Raw genomic sequence first — 23,621 nt, forward strand, 5'->3', positions numbered from 1 at the left:
TTTGTTGTGTGTGTGTGTGTGTATTTTTTTTTTTACCAGCTCTTTCAGGCTTATCTGTGGGTGGGACAGGGAATGGGTGGGTTTAAGTTTCAGAATCTTGGTTTGACACAGGATCTCAAATTTAAGGCAGTCTGAATTGCAGAAATCCTGTATCAAAAGCCAAAGCAAAGAGTTCTGTTTGTTTTCTGAGGCCTCCAATGGTCCAGGGTCAGCACTCGGTAACGCTCCATAGGACCCTGATGTGAGGCAGAAACAGACCAATTCCCCAAATCGTGGCCCCAAAGCGTAGCAGGAAAGCAAGAGTGTTGAAGCCTCCAGGAGGAATCTACTCAAGCTGGGATATTTGGGGAGGTTTTCTTGGAGAAAATGAGTCTCTGAGACTGATCAACCTACAATTTGTTTTCCTTTGTTGGGGGGAAGCAAATGAGTACGCCTGAGTCTCATGAACCTGGAAGTCCTTCCTTCGCCCCTAGTCTTCCATCTTGAAAGACTACCCCCACCCGTTTGATAGTCCTAAACTCCCAGAAGAGAAAAGGCCAGCAATTGTCACGCACACCATGAGGTTGGGCTCTCAGACCGTTATACGCCCAGCTGAAGCAGTTTAAGCACCGAAGGCAGCCCAGGACTATGCTCGCCCCCTTATGGCCACCACGTGTCATGCAACCGTCATGACTTGAGGGTAGTAATGGCGCTCCGCAGCACGGATACATGAATGGAGACTAGCACTCCCTCCAAAATATGGCCGCCGGGGCTGGACGGCCTTGTCTATCTGAAGCGGCCTCGAGACCCACGTGACCCCTCGCCCCGCACAGTCATGGCCGCTAAGATGTAACTCGAACGATCCTCTGATTGGACAATATAAAAAAGGCCCGCCTTCCTGTGCATGAGCGCACACCATTTCCACCAATGAGAAGGCAGAGAATGCGGCTCAGCCCGGTTGCGTCACTTCCTCCGCCCCTGCAGCAAGGGATAAGAAACCCTGCGCCAAGACCTCCTCCTTTCCCAGGCGGCTGCCGAAGATGGCGGAGGGGCAGGTTTGGGCTCTGCGCGTGCCGGGCGGTTTGGGTCGGGTGGGCTCCAGGCGGGAGCGGAATGGGGACCTCCGCTCCAGGCTACGTGTGCGATGGGACTTAAGGACGGCAGTTAAGCGAAGTAGGCCCGTTCTGACGCGAGGGGCGTGTGACGTGGGCATGGGGAGCCGCCGCTGTGCTTAGGTACGGGCCGACCAGAACGCGGCGTTTGACCCGGGGTAGACGGAAGGGGGGCTGGTGTTCCCAGCACCCGGAAAGAACTTTGACAGGCTTCATCCCAGGCGATGGGATGGGGGGACCTTGGGGTTGCTCGCGAACGATTGTGTCGTCCTAGGTAAGGAGAAATTGCTGAAATGGCTCCGAGTTTTCGTGATACTAGGGTGCTGGTTTTCTGTTCCTCTGGCATTTTGACTTTTAAACCTGTAAATGGTGTTTCCTGAGTTTTTTACTGTTACGGGATGAATTAATGAGGCCTGTAAAATCAACCACTGGTGATAGACAGGAATGTCGTGAGTTTGAGGCTAGTCAAGAATTGCACGTTTGCTGCTGTTTTCAGATACCTGGAAGGGTGCTGGGGAAGTCCAATTAAGTGATAATGTCTGTGGAACGATTTTGAACTTCATACCTGGAGAAGCTCCAGAAATATTGTTATAAGGAGGGTGGCTGTGGAATGGCTTTCTTGGCACACGCCACCATATCTGAGAGCTGAAGACTGTAACGTTATATTGGTCAAGGAAGTCTTGCTTTGGACACTACCTTTCTGGCCTGTTTCCCCAGAATTAGACTAGCAGGACAGCCATCGTACTGAGTTAATTGGTTTTGTTTTGGGCTCCTTGTAAGATGGCTGTGGTTTATGAGTAACCTGAGGCTCAGATGAAGAGCCACATGGCTAAACTTGTCTGAAAGTTCTTAATACAGAGTTTTAAACATGTGCCCGTGAGTGTTGAGTAGGTCCAAACAAGCCCAGAGTTTGAGGCCTGGGAGGGTATTAAAGTGACCCCACATGAGGAAGGCTAAAAGATTGCAAGTGCTTGAGGCCTGCTGTGCTGTCAGCCTCATGTGCTCTTGGTTTGTTGTGCCCCTTTGGGGCTCTGGTTTCATCTGGTTCCTAGGTATCCTGTCACTCAATGGGTTGATAACATGAAATAGGGAGAGCGCCAAACTGCGGCCTAAGCTTTCTGTCTCCCACAGGTTCTGGTGCTGGATGGCCGAGGCCATCTCCTGGGCCGCCTGGCGGCCATTGTGGCCAAGCAGGTCCTCCTGGGTAAGTTTCATTCAGGATCTCTGTTTGCCTGGCAGTCCGTGATGAGCAATAATCACCATCTTTCGTTTGAGTCTCACGACTGTGAGATCAACCCATGCACCGCTCTGAGACTTGCCAGCCCCTCCTTCCTCTGGGACTCATGGGTTTGACTTTGCTGGGTACTGGGTGTGACTGGTAACTGGTCTTTTTCTGTCTAGGCCGGAAGGTGGTGGTTGTACGCTGTGAGGGCATCAACATTTCTGGAAACTTCTACAGAAACAAGTGTGAGTTAGGGCTGAGGGATAGTCTGTAGGTGGGAGTTGCTGGCGTGGGTCTTCGCTCCTTAGGATTTGTTTGTGGGACTGAGGAGACCTCCACTTTTCCTCCTGGCAGTAAAGTATTTGGCCTTTCTCCGGAAGCGGATGAACACCAACCCCTCTCGGGGCCCCTATCACTTTAGAGCCCCGAGCCGCATTTTTTGGCGCACTGTGAGAGGTAAGATGGGTCTGGGTGACGGAGGATGAGGGATATGACAGCCTATGATGAGGATGTTTCCCACTCATGTTCGAGTTTCCCTACTATGAGATGACTCCACATGCACTACCATCTGAGGCTGGCCGGTCTCCCTGCTCTGGGGTAAGAAAGAATTTTTAATCCCTTCTGAAGAGTAGGCCTGCTGTTATACCCACAGGCATGCTGCCCCACAAGACCAAGAGAGGCCAGGCTGCCCTGGAGCGCCTCAAGGTGTTGGATGGAATCCCTCCACCCTATGACAAGGTGAGCCTTGCAGCCTAGCCTCACAGTAAATGCGTCCAGCGTCTGTGATGTTCTATTACCTACATTGTTTGAGCCTCATGAAAACGCCACTAGCTGAGACGCCTGCCCCACCAGCCTCCTTCCTAGGTGTCTGAGGTCAACAGGTGTCTGAGCCCCTCTCCTTCTCTAACAGAAAAAGCGGATGGTGGTCCCTGCCGCCCTCAAGGTTGTGCGGCTGAAGCCTACCAGAAAGGTAAACTACAGGTTAGAGTGGATTAAGTGGGACCTCCGGACTGGCAAATGATGGTATTTTTCTCACGATGGTCTGCGGATGCCACTCAGCAGGCAGTGTCGATAATGCCACAGGCAAAGCTGATGCCAGGAGGGTATTGGGAGTAGAGTGTCCTTTAATAGAGCTCACCCTTGTGCTGCTGGGGCACCTTCCATGTTCTTACAGCCTTGTGCCCCTGCAGTTTGCTTACCTGGGGCGTCTGGCTCATGAGGTCGGGTGGAAGTACCAGGCGGTGACAGCCACTCTTGAGGAGAAGCGGAAGGAAAAGGCCAAGATCCACTATCGGAAGAAGAAGCAGCTTTTGGTGAGGACAGGAACACCTACACCCCAGGGTTAGGGTGGCCATGGGTGAGAGGCAGCCACTCACTGCCACTTGCCTTCACCCCACAGAGGCTGCGGAAACAAGCAGAGAAGAATGTGGAGAAGAAAATCAGCAAGTTCACAGAGGTCCTCAAGACCAATGGACTTCTGGTGTGAGACCAATAAAGACTGTTTGTGCCTCATGCCTGCCTGGCTTGCACTTTCTCCACTGCTGTCCAGGGAGGTGGGGACAAAAGGTGCTTTAGTCACTGCTCCCATGGTAGAGGTTACCTTTAAACAGCTCTTGTTGAGTTACTGTGCGAATTATTGGGATTCAGCCTTTAAAGTGAAAAGAGCAGGGCTGTCCTCCTCTAACCCAGGGCAGCAAGCCTGGGCTGGGAAGGCACCAGCCAGTGGCACTGTCTTTGCTCCTTCCCAATCCCTGGGAGGGTCTGTGTGGAAATAAATTATTTGACTGTTAAAAGAGGTGTCTTTGCACTATGCTGTGTAGGCAGGGGCAAAGGATACCAACAAAAGGCATGTCAAGATCATACTAGGCAGTTTTTCTTGGCCTCCTGTTGAACCATGTAGAGTTGGGGAGTTGGATCAGCCAATTTGAACCTGGGAAAGATCAACTAGGGTTCAGATTGTTACTTTATCATGAAAGGATTAGGGCTTGGGGTGGAATGGGAATTCAAGGGTACCTTGTGTGGTTGTTCCCACACACACACAGGAACAAACATGTTCATGGTAGCATGGGCAGTTGCTATGCCATGATCCAGGAAGTTCCTGTTTTATTTACCCGCGAATGGCTCTCTGAACTCAGAAGATTGGCTTAAGATTTCTATCTCCACAAAAAGTGAAGTAGTGTGTGCCTGTTAATTTAGGCAAAGAGTTGGCCAGCCTGTACTCAACAACCATCTTGTTTTTTAGTTGACCTGTCTGCTTAATTCACACTGCTGTTGGGTGGGGCATGGATGACCATGAACAAAAACTTTCTGGCCTTTGAGACAGTTTCTCCGTAACCTTGGCTGTCCTCACCTGAACTCAGGCTGGACTCAACCTGCCTCTGCCCTCTGCTGGGATTACACTTTAGATGGGACCTAGTCCTGGTGACTTTTTTAACATGTTAATACTTAATAAATTGTAAAGCCATGGACTGGAGGAAGATAGCTCAGAAGTTTCTTGAATTTCCTCTGATATCCATCCTCCCACCTCAAATTGGTAGAGACAAATGTATCATTCAAGTCTTGAACATTTTATAAAATTATGTAGCCCTGGTTGACCTTGAACTTTCAGGCCAAACAAAAGCCCCTGGGCCTCTGCCTCCTGAGTGCAGGGATTAAAGGCACATCTAACACCTTATCATTGTTTTGAAAACACCCTTTACTGCCCTAGCTGTTCTCTATACAGAGCTAGAAGTGCAAGGTAAATATTGGAGACTGGCACATAAATTTGCAGCCTCTTAAGTCCTGGCTTAATCTTGGTCTCAACGTTAGCTGTACTCCTATCCTAAAGTCATACATTCAACAAGGTAAGGTCATGAGCCTAGGAGGGTCTCCTACCCAAGCTGGTTCTCCAAGCCAGACAGCCTTGGACACACAAACCCTGTCCAAAACAAAGCAAATAAAGTTAGTATGCATTTCTTAAACACCTGTCGTGCCAGTGTAGGTAGGGACATAATTTCAAGAGCAGCTTGGACACAGAATATTCTACTGTGGAACCAGTGCTAATTAACACAATAGCCATAACCCACGCACGTGTGTGTACTTTGTTTAGTGAAAAAAGCAAAGCTAATACTGCTCAGAGAGATGAGCTGCTCATGATTAGCCAGCCACTCTGGATCCGAAGCAGGCTGCTGAGACCCGCTGGGCGCTCGGCCGGTTGAAAGATCCACCACGCGGTTCCCGAGAGCCACTTGAACTCGATTGCTGAAGAACACTGACTCCTACGACTCTCAGGATGTGCTCGCCCACCCTGGCGGGCACTTCCGGTAACGGGCTCCTGAGATCTCGCGAGATGACAGGCTCCGCGCCCTTCCCATCCCTTACTCCTCCGCCATCATGGCAGCGTACGGACAGCCCTAGGATCGCGGGTTCTGCACGAGAAGTACATCCGAGGCCGTAGAGGGTTGTCCCTTGCGTCACTTCCGCCCCAGTCCTCGCGTAGTGAATAAGGACGCCCGGGAGTTGCCCAACTCCCTTTTCTGCAGGCTGCCGGGAAGATGGCGGACATTCAGGTTCGAGCTGTGGGCTGGCGCCGAGTCTGTGGGCCTCGCGCTTCAGTGTAGAGCTGCTTCTGGGGCGTCTCCATTATCTTACGAATTAGCTGGAGGGTGCCTGCGTGTGCCTTCGTCTGATAGGCGTTTCCGAAGCCGTTGGTTCTACAGTAATGGGCTCCTAGGCGCTTTGGGAGTTAGTCCTTCAAACTTAACAGATGATGATTTTCGGGCCTCATCCTGGGTAACCCGGGGCCTAAGGGCAACGCGGGAAGACTGGTTTAGCAGTGTATTTCCTTAGTGGGGCTTGAGCCCCGGGCGTCATGCGGACTCGAGCGCTCTACCATAGACCGACAGCCCCGACGCTTGCTGTGGTTTTAAATGTCGGCACAGGGTAGCTCAAGCAGGTCTTGCACTTGGTATTCCGCCCCAGCCTTCCGAGTACCTGTGTGACAGGTTTGGCCCACCAGGGTCAGTCCGAATAACATTAGGTGTGGATCCTGAGTGCGAGAATCAACATTGCTGAAAGGCCAGAATTCTGCGAGCTGTGGGAGGTGTTAGGACCTAGTGTGTAAGCTGAAATAAATTCGGGGTTGTTGTGGGACACTGGCCCTCCGTGGCTGGCGTTTGAGGGTGAGTTCTGTAAGGTTAGAAGGAAAAACTATAACCCTGGTCTCCTTGGAGTTTTCCCTGTAACCTCACCGTGGGATTATTAATTCTTACAGACTGAGCGTGCTTACCAAAAGCAGCCTACAATCTTTCAAAACAAGAAGCGTGTTTTGCTGGGAGAAACCGGCAAGGAAAAACTCCCTCGCTACTACAAGAACATCGGTCTAGGCTTCAAGACGCCCAAGGAGGTACAGGACTGACCAGCAGATGGGACTCATGTGGCCCTGCACATGTGCAGGCACAGCCACCCCGCCCTCTCGGAGTGGCTGCCGCTGGGACTCCTGGGAATTGTAGTTTGGGGCCCTGAGGCTCCATGCTTGCTTCTACTTAGGAAGTGGTGATCTAAACTGCACTTTCTTGCCCCTTCAGGCCATCGAGGGCACCTACATAGACAAGAAATGCCCCTTCACTGGAAATGTCTCCATCCGAGGCCGAATCCTGTCTGGTGAGTGAGAAGTTAAAGGGTGGTTTTAGGAACACTGGCAGATGATGTCTGTTCACGATGGTCTTCAGATGTCCCCAAGGACACTGCTGAGACAGCCGCTTGGTAAAGCTGATGCCAGAAGTGGAGCTGGGAGAGCCCCGCTCAACTGGTTTCCAGCAGTCCTGAGCTACCCCTGACTGACCTCCCACCCCCCAGGTGTGGTGACCAAGATGAAGATGCAGAGGACCATTGTCATCCGCCGGGACTATCTCCACTACATCCGGAAGTATAATCGATTTGAGAAGCGCCACAAGAACATGTCTGTGCACCTGTCCCCCTGCTTCAGGTAGTTCTCTGGGAGCCTGGGCCAACCCTGGACAAGACTGCCTGGGGAGAGCTGATGAAAGTAGGGGTGCTGCTGATGGGGAGCCTGTGGGCAGAGCTAGGAGGTGGTGCTGTTTCTGGGTCTGGGAGTATGTGGACTACTTGGTAAGAGCTGGCAAGGGTAGCCATGGCTCAGTGTCTGGGAAAGAAGTGATAGCCTGTGTTAGCCTGTGTTAGTCTTAGCGACCATCTGAATGACCACTGGTGGGTGGAGCCAAGGTGGCCACACTCAGCCTGTCAGTGGGGATGAAGGGATTGCTGAGGCCCCTTCTTGTCAAACCCCACAGGGATGTGCAAATCGGCGACATTGTCACCGTGGGAGAGTGCAGGCCTTTGAGCAAGACTGTGAGATTCAACGTCCTCAAGGTCACCAAGGCTGCTGGCACCAAGAAGCAGTTTCAGAAGTTCTGAGGAGACCCTGGCCTACTCCTTAGAACAAATAAAGTTATTTTCTATCTTAACAGGCTCAGAGTCTCTTGTGTCCTGGGCCAGAGTGGGTGTCAGGCTTTCACCTTAGGGGTTTCCTGAGCTGGGGGGTTCCTGCTGCGTTCCCTTGGGCTCCCTTTCTTTTGATGGGATTTCTTTGTAGCCTTGGCTGTCCTGGACTCAATTTGTGGGCCAGGCTGGCTTTGAACTCAGAGATGCGCTAGATCCACTTGCCCCTGCCTCCTGGAGTGCTGGGATTACACACACGGGCCACTGCTCCCAGCCAGTATTACCTGGGGTGACTGGCCCGTGTTCCTTCCCCACCCCTAGTCTCTTGGGAGGAAGTAAGTGAGGGTGGAGCCCCTGGCCTCAGATTAGTTTTAGGTCCTTAAGTGTCCCAGAGAGCGGCCTGGGCTTTCCCTCTAGGCCTCCGATCTTCCCACAGTTGAAGAGCAAACAGCGTCCCACACTCACCTTGCAGGTGAAGATACTAGGTTCTCCACCCTGAGTCACAGTCTGCTTCTGGAACCCCTGTCTCCCACTTCAGAGTGCTTGTGTCTAGGGAGAGGATGACCTTAGGGGTGGGAGGTGGGCAGAGGTCCCTAGGTTTACAGGTGTGGATATGGGAGTGTGGACACACCACTCAGGAAAAGCACCCACGTCACCCCGGTGTGGGGAGGGACACAGACCTGGGAGAAAGTCCTGTGGCTGGAGGGAGGAGTTGGAGCTGCCGCTGCTGGGGTCCCCAGGTCCCTGTCCCCCAGACCTGTACCAGGGTCTGAGGCACAGCACTGGTACAAGGGTTGGGAGACAGGGCCTTGAGGAAAGTCCTCTGCCTGGAAGAGATGCTGCACCACTGCCTTGCCACAGCCCTCTGCCTTTTACCAGCCCTGAGGGAGGGGGTTCCTGTCAAAGGAAGTGGGGCCGCATCAAAGCGAGCAGGAAGGGGCAGGGACAGGTCAGGGGCCACCGCCCAAGCTGGGAGCCTGCCAGACACCCAGGAGAGACCCAAAAGGGAGACAAGCCCAGAGCTGCGGGGGGACCGGACCCTGAGGAATCTGAAGCCATTGTTCAGAGGTGTGGGCCCCCTCACCGCAGGTGCTTCCGTTCCAGGTGGGGCCACGTGTTTACAGCAACAGCCCAGCTCCCTGTCTCCTCCCACCCGTGTCTGGGGCTTGGTCTTTCCAAGCCTGGGAGAGATGTGGGGAGAAAGACCCCTGATGACCCTTAGAGTAGTTTTGGTCTCCAGGCCTCCTTGCACCGCTGAGGAGCACACCACGTTCCCTGACTGGAGAGCTCAGCACAGTTGCCCTCTGCCAGGCTCAAACCCCCACAGTGCCTGCCAGACCTGGCACCTCCGCTTGAGGCTTCGTGGTTTTAATTATTTTGACAGGGTCTTGCTGTGTGTCCCTAGCTGGCCTCTGTGGCCTCACACTGGCAACAGGCATCCCACCTCTTGTCTCCCCAGGGATGAGATTTCAGGTGACAGCAAGCCCATTTGGGTTTTAATCTTAGGGCGCCTGTTTTCATTTGGCAGCTATCCAGCTCCAATCACAGGTGGGCATTGGTGATCCAGCTGCCAGGGAGAGTGAGCTGAGGCAAGACTGTCAGAAGTCTGGGCAACAGAGACCCTGTTTTAGAATAAGAGTTATTTAAGGATGTGGCTCAAAGGTAAGGTGCCTTCCTGGGGGCCACAGCAAAGAGCTTGGCTAACCAACCAACGGCAAGCAGCTGGGATTTCAGCAGTCAGGAGCTAGAGACCTGAGGAGGATCAGAAGTTTAAGGCCACAAAAGACCCTGTCTCAAAAATAAAGCCTGGCACAATGGTGTACATCTTTTTTTTTTTTTTTTTTTTTTTTTTTTTTTTGGGTGGGGGGTCGAGACAGGGTTTCTCTGTGTAGCCCTGACTGTCCTGGACTCACTTTTAGACCAGGCTGACCTTGAACATACAGAGATCAGCCTGCCTCTACCTCCGGAGTGCTGGGATTAAAGGCGTGTTCCAGCAAGCCCGGCACTCAACAGGTAGACAGATCAGTTTGAGGTCTGTGCGCAGAGTGTGAGTGAGTGTGTGCCTGCCACAGACCCCCATGTGCAGGCCAGAGTATTCAGTTCTCGCAATCACGTGGGTCCCACAGTCAAATATGGACTGTCATGCTTGGTAGGTAGTACCTCTACCCACTGAACCAGCAGTAGCATGCACTTCCTCCTTGGTTCTCCTGTACTGTGACTCAAACCTACTTCCTGGCTGTTTCTTGCAAAGATTGTAAGGCTGCATGTCTGCACCCCCAGTCCCTGGAAGGGGGAAACATGAAACTTCCATATCCAGATGTTCTGAGGCAGCCCTAGCACTCAGCAGCCTTTCATAGTGACTCAGCCAACCACAGACCCTGAATCTCCTCATCTGCAAAGGGTCCATACTGGCAGCTGTTCCAGTAGGACATCCTAACCCAAGGACAATGACCCTTAGCAGGCGGATGCAGAGGTTCTGTAAGGTTATGGGACCTTGGGTCTCTTAGAGCAAGCGCTATGGAGTCTTTTTAGTATGCTCCCAGAAGATTCTGTGGCATGTCATGTCTTCTTGGAGAAGACTAGAGTGGAGAAATTGGCTCCAGGCAATTTCAGCAGGGTCCTGGTGTTTTTTGTCAGGGTCAGGATTTCTCATGTAGCCCTGGATGCTCTGGAACTCGCTCTGTAGTGCAGGCTGGTCTCAAACTCACAGAGAACCTCCTGCTTCTGCCTCCCAAATGCGGGGCTCAAAGTGTGTATCACCAACCACTCAGCACAAGGGTCTTGGTTTAGTGACAGCAGGCTTCAGGCCCACCAGCTAGAGACAGGGCAGGCAGAGCCTGGCTAACCCTTGGATGGAACATTTACGGGAAGCAGGATGGCCAGCTGCTATTTTGGGAGAGGGCTCTTGTTTAGTTTTGAAACAACCTCACTTTGTTCCTCAGGCTGTCAGAGGATTCAATTTAGCCTCAAATTCATAGCCATTCTCCTGCCACAGCCTCTGAAGTGGTGGGGTTTCGGGTGGGTGTGACGCCCTGGCTGCCAGTGAGCTGTGATAACTGGGAAAACCTATTGACATTAACACGGGTGAGAACCCGGGCTGTATGCAGACTGTTTGGTTGTTAGTTTTGAGACGGTCTCTGCGTAGCCCTGGCTGACCTGGGACTCACTAAGTAGAATAGAATGGCTTTGAACTCACAGAGATCCTCTTGCCTCCGGCTCCCAAGTGCTGTGATTAAGGGCGTGTGCCACCACACCTGGCTGTTTTGTTCTGTTTTTTTTTTTGTTTTCATTGTTATTCAGTTCTGTTTTCAGGTGGGGCCTCATTGTGTAGCTTAGGCTGTCCTCAAACTGGCAATACACCTGACCTGCCTTTCACTTTTTTGGTTTTGTTTTGGTTTGGTTTTTGTTTTTTCCAGACAGTGTTTCTCTTTGTAGCCTTGCTGTCCTGGACTCACGTTGTAGACCAGGCTGGCTTTGAACTCACAGAGATCTGCCTGCCTCTGCCTCCCTGAGTGCTGGGGTCACAGGTAGGCGCCACCAAGTACAGCTCACTTTTTTTGTTTGTTTTTAAGATTTACTTTATTATTTATACAGTATTCTGCCTGCATGCCAGAAGAGGGCACCAGATCACATTATAGATGGTTTTGAGCCATGTGGTTGCTGGGAATTGAACTCAGGACCTTTGGAAGAACAGCCAGGGCTCTTAACCTCTACACCATCTCTTCCCGCTCCCCCAGCCCCACCCCTATTTCTTTTTTTAAAGACAAAATCTCACTTATTCTTAGCTGGCCTTGTAGCCCATAAGTGGCAGAGGATGACCTTGAACTTGAGATCCTGCTGCCTCCTCCTCTTGAATGTTGAGATGTTACATGGAGTGTGTGTTACGTTATATGGAGTGTGAGATGGAACACAGGGAGGCATCTTGCATCTTGCATCTGGGAGGCAAGAAACCTACCAACTGAACCACGTTCCCAAGCTCAAAACCAGGATACTTAAAAAAATTAGCCAGCTCCTGGCGGTTGAGGTAGCACACACACCTTTAATCCCAGATGTAAGGAGGCCAAGGTAGGCAGCTCTTTGAGTTTGAAGCCAGCCTGGTCTACAGAGCCAGGTCCAGAGCAGCTGGGGCCACACGGAGAAACCCTGTCTGGAAAAACAGAAACTGTAGAGACAGTTATTCAGTTAGTGCATGTCTGCGCCAGGGAGTGCGTGTGGAGGCCTTCCTGTCCAGCATGCCTCTGGGACAAAGCTGACTGGGACCCCTTGGAATGAGGGAAAACACACAGAAAACCTGGAGCTGGGAGGCCAGGCTCTGCGCTGGAGAAGCTGCAGCACCGGAAGCACACTGTTTGTCAGACAGAGTTGAACAGAGAGGCTGGGCACACCTGGGGGTCTCTGTCAGGGAGCACGCCTCAGGCCACACACACCCGGGGGGAAGCTCCAGTGGACTCTTCCTCACAAACCAGCAACAGCCACACACGGGCCAGGAAAGGCTCTGCCATCCCCCCACCTCCAGGTCTCACCCTAGCTGGGGGGAGCCTTTGCCTGTTTCCTATGGGTCTGAAACTAACTAAAGCCCTGTGTCCATGTCAACAGCACCTGTTCTCTCAGGACCTCACATACTCGAGGCTGAGAACTTTCAGAGCTCAACTGATTCCCACTTTCCGCCACCAAGGTTCCGGGAATGGAGCTTGGGTGGTCAGCCTTGACAGTGGGCGCTTTACCCACTGGGCCATCGTGCCAGACCCTCATCTACTGCAGCTAAAACATTCATTCATTCAAAACTGAGAGCTTGGTACACATCACACACAAGTAAAACTTTTAAAAAAGGGATTAAAAACTGCATGTGCCTGAGCTTATGTGTGTGCATCATGCGATTTAAGCATGGGCATCAACAAAGACATTTAAGGAGAGAAAGGTGCACATCCAAGATCCAAGTGCAGTTATGGGCTTCCCTAGAGAGAACCCCATGGCATCTTAACAATAGCTATGTAAATGATTCTGAAGCCAGTTCTGGTGGCCCACACCTTGGATCCCAGCGCTCTGGCAGGCAGAGGCAAGTAGATCTCTGTGAGTTCTAGGCCAGCCTAGTCTACCAAGCCAGTCCAGGACAGCCAAGGCTACACAGAGAAACCCTGTCTTAAAAAAAAAAAAAAAAAAAAAAGATTTGAAGGCCTCTGAAGTCAGTGCACAAAAAATTCTTTAACGTTTTTGTCAGGTGTGTGTGTGTGTGTGTGTGTGTGTGTGTGTGTGGTCAGAGGACAGCTTCCAGAGGACAGTGCCCTCCCTCCACCACGTGGTGTCCAGGGATTGAACCTAGGTCCTGGGGTTTGCAAGTAAGCACTTCTACCTGAAGGACTATCTCTTCAGCCTTGGGCAAACACTTTTGAAGGGGTTTCGACACCTCTTTTTGGTAAAGGAACTCATAGGGTGTTTCCTGAGAGGCTCAGGGTAGGATCAGAGCTGATAAAGACACAGGTCTCAGGAGTACACAGGGGACTTAAGATATTTCTGTACAGAAAGCAAAATTTATGGTCTTGTTTGTGAAATTCCAAACAAGCCTCAGGCTCACAGTTAGGAATGCAGTCAGGGGCCACATATGCTTGGCCTAATGCACAGTTTGCTGCAATTTTATATTTTTCTTTGAAATACCACCATATAGAAGGAATGTTGTCTCCTTGTCAGCAGCCCTCACCGGACATTTGGCTAATTATCATGACTTGTTGGGTTTTGTTTTGTTTTCTTTTGTTTGGACTGGCCTAGAACCCTCTCTGTGTAGGTTTCACAAAGGTCCTCTGGCCTCCCAAGTGCTGGGACCAATGCACTGTGCCTGGCTTTATTTCTTTTTTCTTGCTTTTTGTTTTTTGTTTTGTTTTCAAGACAGGGTTCCTGCATGTAGTCCTTGCTGTCCTGGAACTTACTCTGTAGACCAGGCTGGCCTCGAACTCACAGAGATCCACCTGCCTCTGGCTCAGAATGCTGGGATTACAGGTGTGCACCACCACACCCAATTTATTACATTTATTTATTGTGTGTATGTGTCATCATACACATGTGGAGGTCAGAGGACTTTTGCTAGTCTGTTCCACCATATGGGTTCCTGGGAACTGAACCAGGGACGTCAGGATTGATTAGCAGCAAGCGCCTCTACCCGCTAAGCGCCTTGCCAGGTCCTGTATTTTGGTTCTTTTTTCTTCCAAATTTAGGAGACATTTCTCCTGCCCCTAGGACAGTGCTGACAGGAAGGCACTGCCTGAATTCACCAAGACAGAAGGGAGTTTATTAGATACACTGAGGTGCCCGGACAGGAGCTGAGACGTGAGAGGCACTGTCATCAGAGGCGGTCCAGGGGCTGTTTCTGGAGTAGTCTTGCTGTGTCCCTGTGCCCTGGTTGTTGCTTACGGCTTGTCAGGAAGGATACGTGCGGCTTGTGCCATCCCCACGTGGACATCTCACTCTGCTGAAGAATAAGTTCAACAGTGTGGGACTGGCTTATCTGCAAGCATGGGTCACAGGGTCAAAATTCCTATGATCTGAGTGTGCACATTAGAGAAGCATTAGGGCCGTGAGCTGGCTCAGGAGGTAAAAGTGCTTGCCGTGCAAGCCTTATAACCTCTGTTTGATCCCCAATCCACCTGGTGAAGAAGAGGAACCATTCCAGGGAGCTAGCCCATGAGTTCTACCAAACCACAGCACCCCACGTACTTGCGCGCTCTCTCTCTTTCTCTGCCTGTCTCTCTCATACACACACACAATAACACACATGCCACAGACACACATAACACAGCATACACACATAGTAATGCACATACATACACAATAAACTTTTGGGAAAAAAGTAGAACTGGGACTAAAGAGGTGACTCAGCTGTTTAGAACATGGGCTGCTTTTCCAGAGGACCTGGATTCACTTCCCAGAACCCATCTTTAAGTACATTTCCAGGAGATCCCACATGCTCTTCTGGCCTCCATCAGCACCATCAGCACCGGGCATTCGAAAAACGCACAGACACACATGCAGACAAACCACTCATGCACACAAAATAAAATAAAGAGCCGGGTGGTGGTGGCACAAGCCTTTAGTTCTACTACTTGGGAGGCAGAGGCAGGCAGATCTCTGTGAGCTTGAGGCCAGCCTGGTGTACAAAGTGAGTTACAGGACAGACAGGGAGGGCTACATAAAGAAACCCTGTCTTGGGCTGGAGAGATGGCTCAGAGGTTAAGAGCACTGGCTGCACTTCCAGAGGTCCTGAGTTCAATTCCCAGCAACCACATGGTGGCTCACAACCATCTATAATGAGATCTGATGTTCTAGGTACACATGCAAGCAGAACACTGTAAACATAATAAATAAATCTTTAAAAGAAAAGAAAAGAAACCCTGTCTTGAAAAACCTAAATCAATCAATAAATAGGAAACCTTAAGGAAAAAAAAAAAAAAAGAGTCACTATTAAGACTGAGGTATCAGTGACTAGACTCTGTGAGGTCCTAGATTCAATCCCAAGTGCATCCCAAATACCTAGCAGATTACCTAGCTAAACGCACACATGCAGACATTCAGAATACAATGTTTTATGGTGGAGACAGGAAGCCCTTCTTGCTGACCTCAAGCTTCTGGTCCTTGCTAAAAAGCAGCCACAGCTTTGATCCCAGCCAGCCTCTTTGAAAGCCAAAGTCAACTTATTCTGAGGCTAAAATGAGTCTCCTTAACACTCTCCCTCCTGTCCCCCCACCCCCACCTCAGATCAGCAAGGTCCCATCTGAGGTCATCTTCTGAAGCCACTGAAGCCACTTCAAGCTGGTGAGGTCAAGCTGAGGAGGTCATCGTGAGGTCTGAGCAGGGTTCCTACTCTGTCATGGACCGCAGGACCTCAGGGCACAGAAGGTGGCGGAGGAGGCTTGGGGACTGGTCTGTCTGGGGAGATGGATGCTGGCTTGACACTCCAGGTGCTCAGCGGCACCTGACGATGCCGATACTCCTGAGACTGTGCAGTCTCTCCCTTACGGCCTGGGGTCGGAGTGCGCAGGGGCAAAGCCACAAAGCACAGCTTCACAAGGGAGCAGCTGGGGACGTGTCTCAGCTGGCAGACGGCCTGAGTGCGGACCCCCAGCACCCTGTAAAGACCTGGCACACCATCCCACGTCGTGATCCCAGCGAAGGCTTCAGAGGGTTCAAGAGGGACACTAAGGTGGATTGCTGCGGAGGAGAGCTCATTAGTGGAGTCATTAATGCCGCAGACAGACAGGGAGCAAGAGCATGGATGGCCTCTGAGGAGAGAAACAGGCCAAGTGGCAGAAGTAGGATCTTTTTCGCACTTCCCTGAGCCTGACAAAGGTTTCACAGCAAGACCTGGGAAGGGGAGGGCAGCAGCCTGGTGACCACCAATACCCTCTGTGATGTAAACTTACTTCTCAGGTCCAGCTCCCACCTCGACACACTCCCCTTACCTGAGTGTCGGCTAGGAAGGGCCGCAGACTACGTTCGTTCATTCAGTAGGAGGGTCTGTGGGTATCTTTGGAGGGGGCTGCTGGGGCCTGAGCAGATCTTACAGTCAGTACTGAGGGGACGGGGGCAAGGATACAGGTAGATGCCAGGAGCTTATTGGCCATCCAGTCTAGCTGAACTTTGAGCTCCGGGTTCCCTGAGAGACCCTGTCTCAAAACAAAAGAAAACAAGGACAAACAGAGCAGCTCGGGCTCAGAGAAAGAACCTTGGTGTTTGCATTACACACTGGAGGTATTTGCGGCTGAGTTTCTCCTGCGTGTCTTCAGAACACCAGGCAGTGGTGCCCCGAGGCCCTTCGAGGAAGCTGTTGTCTGACCTTCCTGGAGTGGGACAGGTCCACGTGGACCCACGGTGATGAGACAGCTTTCCTGTACCTTGACTACAGTGGAGGAGTTGGCAAGACCAGATGAGGTCAGGGCCAGACAGCGTCGTCTGCTGGCTTCTTATCCTAGAGGAGGGTTTCAGATAATCCCCGTCTCCCCAGCTAATGTGAGGGGCACCCCAGAAAGGCTGAGCTCAGGCGTGGGGCTGTCGTTATCCATCATCCTGGCCTCAGGGACTTGATATGACACACGGAGATAGATAAGGCAGGCGTCTGGGACTCAGGAGGAGGTCTGTGCGAGGGAGCGTTGTGCTGGAAGGGACTTTCAAGGGCTGTGGACATTTGGCAGTGATACAGGTGTTATGCATGTATGTATTTACTTATTCATTTGTCTTTTTTGTTTGTTCGGTTTTGGTTTTTCAGGACAGGGTTTCTCTGTGTAGCCCGGGCTGTCCTGGACTCTCTTTGTAGACCATGGGTGTGTGCCACGCCCACTGTTTCACTTGGGTGCTGGGTATCAAACTCAGGTCCTTGTTACCTGCTCTGCCAGCGCTTTGCCAACTGTCCTCCCGCCACTCGCTGTTTAAACTGGGAAGAGCAACGGAGACCGCTGAGGGGCAAATCTGTGGGCGTTAGGAGGGACTGTGTCTTTTTTAGCTTTTCCTCTGCCAGTGTGTCACTTGCTGGGGCTGTTTGGGGTCTTGCTGACTGCGTGTCTTCCGTGATATCAGAAGGGACATGTAACACGGACAATGGTCTAGAAGACAGGGGACTTATCAGGGCTGTGGGGCCTGCTCCCGGGGACCCAGAGTACTGGAGGACTGCAGAGGGCAAGGGCCAAAATACGGGCTGGGCCTCCTTGGCTTTCTGTCTGACTTGCTCAGATGTCTGAGTTCTGTTGAACCCCCAGTGGACAGGTTCCCCAGTCTCGAAGAGGAAATAAGGAATCTGAGTGCTGGCTGTCCTGCAGCTGCTTATGTAGACAGGCTGGCCTTGGTTTTGTAGAGATCACCTGCCCCGCCTCCCAAGTGCCAGCTTGATCTACACATAGCAAGTTCCAGGCCAGTTAGCACTACACAGTGAGACCTCAGGGGGATCTCTGAGGTAGAGGCCAGCCTGCTCTACAGAATGAGTTCCAGGAAAGCCAGGGCTACATTGAGAAACACTGTCTCAAAAAACAAGCAAAACAAAACAAACAAAAAAAGGAAGCGGCCCTACCCAGCTGCTGTGGTCGCTGCTCTGCCAGGGTGCGGAACCTCAGACCTCGCTCCACCCACAGTGAGAGTGAACGCACCTCCGGGAGTTACGGGTCCTCCACCCGGCTGGAGACCACCCATGGACCACCCATGGCCTTGCCCTTGCTCGAGAGACACTGACAATCATGCCTTCTCCAGGAATGAGGTCCCCTCCGCCAGTGGTTAAAGGCCCATCTCCTCCAGGAATTTCACCACCAAGAGCCTAAAATAAGCCAGGCATGCTGGTATAGGCCTTTAATCCCAGCATTGAGGAGTCAGAAGCAGGTGGATCCGAGTTCAAGGCCAGCCTGGTCGACAGCGTGAGTTTCAAGAGAGCCAGGGCTACACAGAGAAACCCTGACTTGGAAAACCAAACCAACCAACAAATAAATAAATGCCCAGAATACTGGTGATACATATCTGTACTAATTATAGTTAGTCACAGACACAGAGTCATTACATTGAACTAAAAAGAGAAGAAAGAGATGCTTTTATAACATAAGGAGGCAAAGGCTAGCGGGAGCCTGCCAACTCAGTCCTCACGCCCCACATGAAGGTAGAAAGAGACCCGAGTCCGCCAATTGTCCTCTGACACATAGATCAGGATTGCAGGTGCCTCTCTGTAATCTCGGCCCTGGAGAGGTGGAGGAAGAAGAATAAGGGGTTCAGGGTTTGGGCTGAGACACCCAGCCTCATAATAGCAGGAAAAGTCTGGCAAAATGGCTCAGAGAGTAAAGGTCTTGCTGCCAAGCCTGACATAAGGTCAGTGCCAAGACCACATAGAGGAAGGGGGAACTAACTCCTGAAGACTGGTCTCTGACCGCCACACATGCTGTAGCATTGGCAGAGAGAAAGCAAATAAACACTGTTACCATTATGGTTGTTGTTTCCCGGACAGGGTTGTTGTTGTTGTCTGAGACAGGGTTTCTCTGTGTAGCCCTGGTTGTCCTGGAGCTCACTCTGTGGACCAGGCTGGCCTCCAACCCAGAGTTCTATCTGCCTCTGCCTCCCGAGTGCTGGGATTAAAGGGGTGCCACCAGGCCCGGCTGCAGTATTTTTAAAAAGAAAAATCTTGATTTTTTTTTTTTTTTTTTTTTTTTTTGTTAGGAAAAGCTGTGCAGCACAGACATGTACCAATTCTTCATGGGAGGGCTGGCTCCGGTCACGGTTCCATCCACACACACCCTGACTTCAGGCCGTGTCCTCTGCTGTCCTGGGCAGACTTTGTTGCTCCTGAGGTTTTAAGGCTTCTCTGCACTTTTGGACCCCACAAGAATCTGGTAGTTAAAGAGCTTGGAATACCAGGGAGAGCTGCCGAGACCATGAGTGGTGTACGCTTTCACGTTAAGTATTACAGTATTGCAGTTTTGGATAAGAAAGTTGTGTGTTCCCTGGAGGACAAAGAAAAGAGAGGCAGGCTGGGATAGTGGCCTGGTCTACAGAGCAGGTGCCTGCTCTACTCCGAGCCCTGGGTTCAGTCCCAAGCAGCACACCATCCAGACGCACACCTGAGAGGCAGAGGCAGGAAGGTCAGGAGTTCAAGGTCATTCTGGACTAGAGAATTTGAGATTAGCCTGCACTGCACAAACTAGCCTTTTGTTTGTTTGTTTTCGAGACAGGGTTTTTCTGTGTAGCCCTGGCTGTCCTGGACTCACTTTGTAGACCAGGCTGGCCTCGAACTCACAGTGATCCGCCTGCCTCTGCCTGCCTGAGTGCTGGGATTACAGGCGTGCACCACCACCCCCGGCTTTTTTTTTTTTAAACTATTTATTTAGCTGGATGGTGACGGCACACACCATTAGTCTGAGCACTCGGGAGGCTGAGGCAGGCGATCTCAGAGTTCAAGGCCAGCCTGGTCTATAGAATGAGTTCCAAGACAGCAGGGCTACACAGAGAAACCCTGTTTCAAAAATAAAAAACAACAAAAAAAGTGTTTACACTTATTTTGTGTGCATTGTTGTTTTGCTTGCATGTATGTCTGTGTGAGGTGCTGGATCCCCTGGACATGGAGTTAGTTACAGGTGGTTGTGAGCCATCAAGTGGTTGCTGGGAACTGAACCTTGGTCCTCTGGAGGAGCAGTCAGTGCTCTTAACTGCTGAGCCATCTCTTTAGCCGCTACAAGCTCTCTTAAAGGGGGTGACAAAGGGGGGCCTGCCAAGGAGGCTCGGTGGGTAAAAGTGTTTGCTGCTAAGCCTGCGGATCTGAGGATGAGCCCCAGGGTCCAACAGTGGAACAGAGAACCAGCTCCTGCAAGTTGTCTTCTGGCCTCCACACACGTGTCCTGTCGTCTGGCTTCTCCGCATGTGTCATGGCAGGTGTGCCCACATCGTTAGACATAATCAAAAGGGGGGAGAGCGAGAGAGACAAGGACTGAACAGGAAAGCTGTGTCTGTTAGTGCAGGCGGCACAGGGGACTTCACGGACAAGCGGTGGCAAACTGTGTAATGGGTTTGTATTTGGTTTGGAACAGGTCAGCCACAAAGATGGACACATACCCAGAGATTACCCCCTGGCCACCTTGTATAGGGAAAAATGCTCTCTGAAGTAGAGAGGGATAGCCAGGTGGGGTGGTGCTTGCTTGCCTTTAATCTAGCACAAGAGAGGCAGGATCAGGCCAATCGGTGCCATTTTTCCGGCTTGGCCTACTTAGAGAGTTCCAAGCCATTCAGGGTTACATAGAGAAACCTTGTCTCAAAAAATGTAGGTGGAAGCCAGGCATGCGCTATTACTCCTTTAAATCCCAGCACTTGGGGAGGCAGAGGCGGGCTGATCTCTGTGAGTTTGAGGCCAACTTGGTCTACAAAGACAGCCCAGGACAGCCAGGGTTACACAGAGAAACCCTATCTCAGAAAAAAAAAAAAAGTAGATAGATAGATAGATAGATAGATAGATAGATAGATAGATAGATGGATGGATGGATAGCTGGCTCAGCAGGTAAAGATTCCTTTGAATGAGCTTTGAAGGTGAGTTTCCTCTCTGGAACTCACACATAGGAAAGAAACGACTCCATGAAGCTGTCCTCTGACCTTTCCGTGGCGTGTGTACAAGTACACAAGTTTCATAAACAGACACAATAACAAATACAAGTTTAACAAATTAATAAGTGAGCTTTTGGAGAACAATGGGCAGGCCTAGTGAGTAAAGCCACACGTTACACAGACCTCATCACCTGAGTTCATTCCTGGAGTCCACAGCAGAAGAGAACCTACTCCTGAAAGTTGTGCTCTGCCTCCATCCCTGTGTGCACATTTACACAGGCGCGCGCGAGCGCACGCACGCGTGCGCACACACACACACACACACACACACACACACACACTGATAATGAGTAAAACAACATAAAACATTTTCATAAGGGTCAAGTATGCTCAGGTTGTATATGGAGGGTGTGAGTGGAGGGTGTGTGGGGGGTGGATGTGTGTGAAGGGTGTGTGTGGGATCCTGTGTGTGTCACTGAGTGTCTTCTGTTGATCACCACGGTATTTTCTGATATGGTGTCTCTCCCAGAAGCTGGAGCTCACCCCTTTGGCTGGTACGGAGCTGGTCAGCAAGCCCCACCCCAGTGCTGAGGTGACAGAGATGTGTCACTGCTCCCGGGCTTTTGTTTGTTTATCATTATTGTTGTTTTTGAGACAGGGTTTCTCAGTGTAGCCCTGGCTGTCCAGGAACTCACTCAGTGGATCAAGCTGGCCTCGAACTCAGGAGATCCATTTGCCTCTGCCTCCCGAGTGCTGGGATAAATGGTGTGCACCATCACCTGGCTGAAAAATGTTTCTTGAGGCTGGTTCTCGTCTCTACTTACTCTTTTTAAAATTATAATTAGATGAAAGCATGAACACGTGCCATACAGTTCATATGCAGAGGCCAGAGGACAACTTTCAGGACTCAGTTCTGTCTGACCATGTGGGTCCTGGGACTCAAACTCAGGTCATCAGTCTTGGCAGCAAGCATCTTCACCCAATGAACCATCTCACCAGCCCGGACTTTTAAACGTGTTATTGTGTGTGTGCGCATACACATGCAGTGTGGTGAGGGGGACACATTTACATGTGGAGAGCAGAGGAAACTATGTGGAGTCTACGCTCTCCCTTCGTCATGGGTTCCCAGGGATGGGGCTCAGATCATCAGGCGTGTGTAGCACATACCTTCACCTGCTGGAATTGGTTCTAACGCAGGTTCATGCTGGGCATTCAGAGACCTGAGAGGCACTAGGGGAGGGGCCAGCGTGGGTCTGGGCTTCTTGAGTCCCCCTTGGGTGTCTTGTTTGTTTTGAGACAGGGTCTCTCCCTGTGGCCCCGGGCGTCCTGGAATTCGCTCTATAGACCAGGTTGTCATTGAACTCACAGAGATCCGCCTGCCTCTGCCTCCAGCGTGCTGGGATTAAAGGCCTGTGCCACCACCACCTCCCCACCTCCCCAGCTGCCACTGAAGCGTCATAACCGCAGCCATGCTGACGGTTTTGGAGGCTTCTGTTCAGTCCAGTGTCTTTTAAGAGACATACCCCCTGCTTCCCCCTTCTCTCTCTTTTAGTAACTGAAATCAGAGTGTTTCCTGAAGGACTCTGGGTAGGATTGCAGCTGACGAGGTAAAACTCGAAGCTGTAGGATTGCACAAGGGAGTAAAGACAGCTTTTCACTGTGAACAAAGGTTCTGGGCTTATTTGTAAGATTTTCTGGAAGTTGTGGGTTTTTCCATAGAGGGGAAGAGAAAGGCCAGAGTTTGGTGGTGGCCCCTCATGCAGTTGATTGCTGTCAGCGTTCTTGTTTGAAACCTCCTCCAATGAAGGATATTGTCCCATTGTCAACCACACGGCAAATCTGTTAACTGCCTGAGCCGTCACCCTTGACTCTCAGCTGTCTGCAGACTTTAGACTCTGGGGTGACAGGCCGCTTTGTCTTCTCACGAACATTTCCCTGCCAATCCTTTTTCCTTCCTTTGACAGAGTCCTTTGTAGCCCAGCCTGGCTTCAAATGGTCTCACTATGTAACTGAGGATGACCTTGAACTTTATGTCCTCTTGCATACTGAGCAAGTAGGCTTACTTACTCCATTAATAAACCAAAGCCCCCCTCCTTACATGGTTTTTGTTGTTGCTATTGACTTTAAATCTTTTTCCCCCCTCAGGATGGAAAGTAAATAAACTAATTAAAAAATTTTGACAGAACGCACCTAACTCTGGTTGTCCTCGAACTCACTGTGTAGACCAGGATGGTCTTGAACTCACAGAAATCTGCCTACTTCTGTCTCCCACATGCTGGGATTAAAGGCATGGGCCATCATGCTTCTTTTCTTTTCTTTTTTTAGTTCCACGTATTTGCACGTCTCTGAGTGTGAGTTTGAGTACAGTGCCCTCAGAGGCTGTGGGCTCCCCGGTAGCTGGAGTTCCAGTTGGTTGTGAGCATTCATGTGAATGCCGGGAACCAAACTCAGGTCGTCCTCAAGAGCAGCCAGTGCTCTTTTCGTTCTTCTTGTTGTTTTGTGTTTTGAGACCGGGTTTCTCTGTGTAGCCCTGGCTGTCCTGGAACTCCCTCTGTAGACCAGGCTGGCCTGCGTCTGCCTGGGATTAAAAGCGTGCACCACCACAGAGCAGCCAGTGCTCTTAATCACTGAGCCATCTCTCTAGCCTCAGAACCGGCTTTTGACGTGGGAGCTTGGGACCAGAAGATCATAATTTAGGTCCTCAAACTTGCAAGGTAAGCGCTTTCTGACTCAGTGGTCTCCCTAGCCCGTAAGAGGTTTGCTAACCCAGCACTTAAGAGCTCGTGGCAAGGGGTCAGGAGTTCATGGTCAGTCTGGGCAGTGTGAGT

At 51.1% G+C, this 23,621-nt stretch overlaps 2 protein-coding genes and 5 non-coding genes across 7 annotated transcripts; all 7 read left to right on the forward strand.

The window, feature by feature from the left end:
* Positions 1-969: 969 nt before the first annotated feature.
* Rpl13a (ribosomal protein L13a) lies at positions 970-4,106 on the forward strand. Its single transcript, XM_055613649.1, has 8 exons — positions 970-1,034; positions 2,223-2,295; positions 2,493-2,558; positions 2,668-2,769; positions 2,966-3,051; positions 3,224-3,283; positions 3,504-3,626; positions 3,713-4,106. Exons 1-8 carry the CDS (start codon positions 1,020-1,022, stop codon positions 3,797-3,799), a joined length of 612 nt encoding a protein of 203 aa, XP_055469624.1. The 5' UTR covers positions 970-1,019; the 3' UTR covers positions 3,800-4,106.
* On the forward strand, positions 2,327-2,409 carry LOC129681655 (small nucleolar RNA Z195/SNORD33/SNORD32 family). The gene has a single exon (XR_008720871.1). It is a non-coding gene; the product is annotated as a small nucleolar RNA Z195/SNORD33/SNORD32 family (small nucleolar RNA).
* On the forward strand, positions 2,807-2,891 carry LOC129681650 (small nucleolar RNA Z195/SNORD33/SNORD32 family). The gene has a single exon (XR_008720866.1). It is a non-coding gene; the product is annotated as a small nucleolar RNA Z195/SNORD33/SNORD32 family (small nucleolar RNA).
* Positions 3,089-3,155, forward strand: LOC129681656 (small nucleolar RNA SNORD34). Its single transcript, XR_008720872.1, has one exon. It is a non-coding gene; the product is annotated as a small nucleolar RNA SNORD34 (small nucleolar RNA).
* Positions 3,326-3,415, forward strand: LOC129681657 (small nucleolar RNA SNORD35). The gene has a single exon (XR_008720873.1). It is a non-coding gene; the product is annotated as a small nucleolar RNA SNORD35 (small nucleolar RNA).
* Positions 4,107-5,766: 1,660 nt separating the features above from the next.
* Positions 5,767-7,778, forward strand: Rps11 (ribosomal protein S11). The gene is made up of 5 exons (XM_055613542.1): positions 5,767-5,861; positions 6,566-6,697; positions 6,879-6,954; positions 7,150-7,279; positions 7,605-7,778. Exons 1-5 carry the CDS (start codon positions 5,847-5,849, stop codon positions 7,726-7,728), a joined length of 477 nt encoding a protein of 158 aa, XP_055469517.1. The 5' UTR covers positions 5,767-5,846; the 3' UTR covers positions 7,729-7,778.
* On the forward strand, positions 6,991-7,075 carry LOC129681658 (small nucleolar RNA SNORD35). The gene has a single exon (XR_008720874.1). It is a non-coding gene; the product is annotated as a small nucleolar RNA SNORD35 (small nucleolar RNA).
* Positions 7,779-23,621: the final 15,843 nt, after the last annotated feature.

The sequence above is a fragment of the Psammomys obesus genome, unplaced genomic scaffold, assembly GCF_907164565.1.
Source record: "Psammomys obesus unplaced genomic scaffold, mPsaObe1.curated_primary_1811, whole genome shotgun sequence".
Taxonomy (NCBI): domain Eukaryota; kingdom Metazoa; phylum Chordata; class Mammalia; order Rodentia; family Muridae; genus Psammomys; species Psammomys obesus.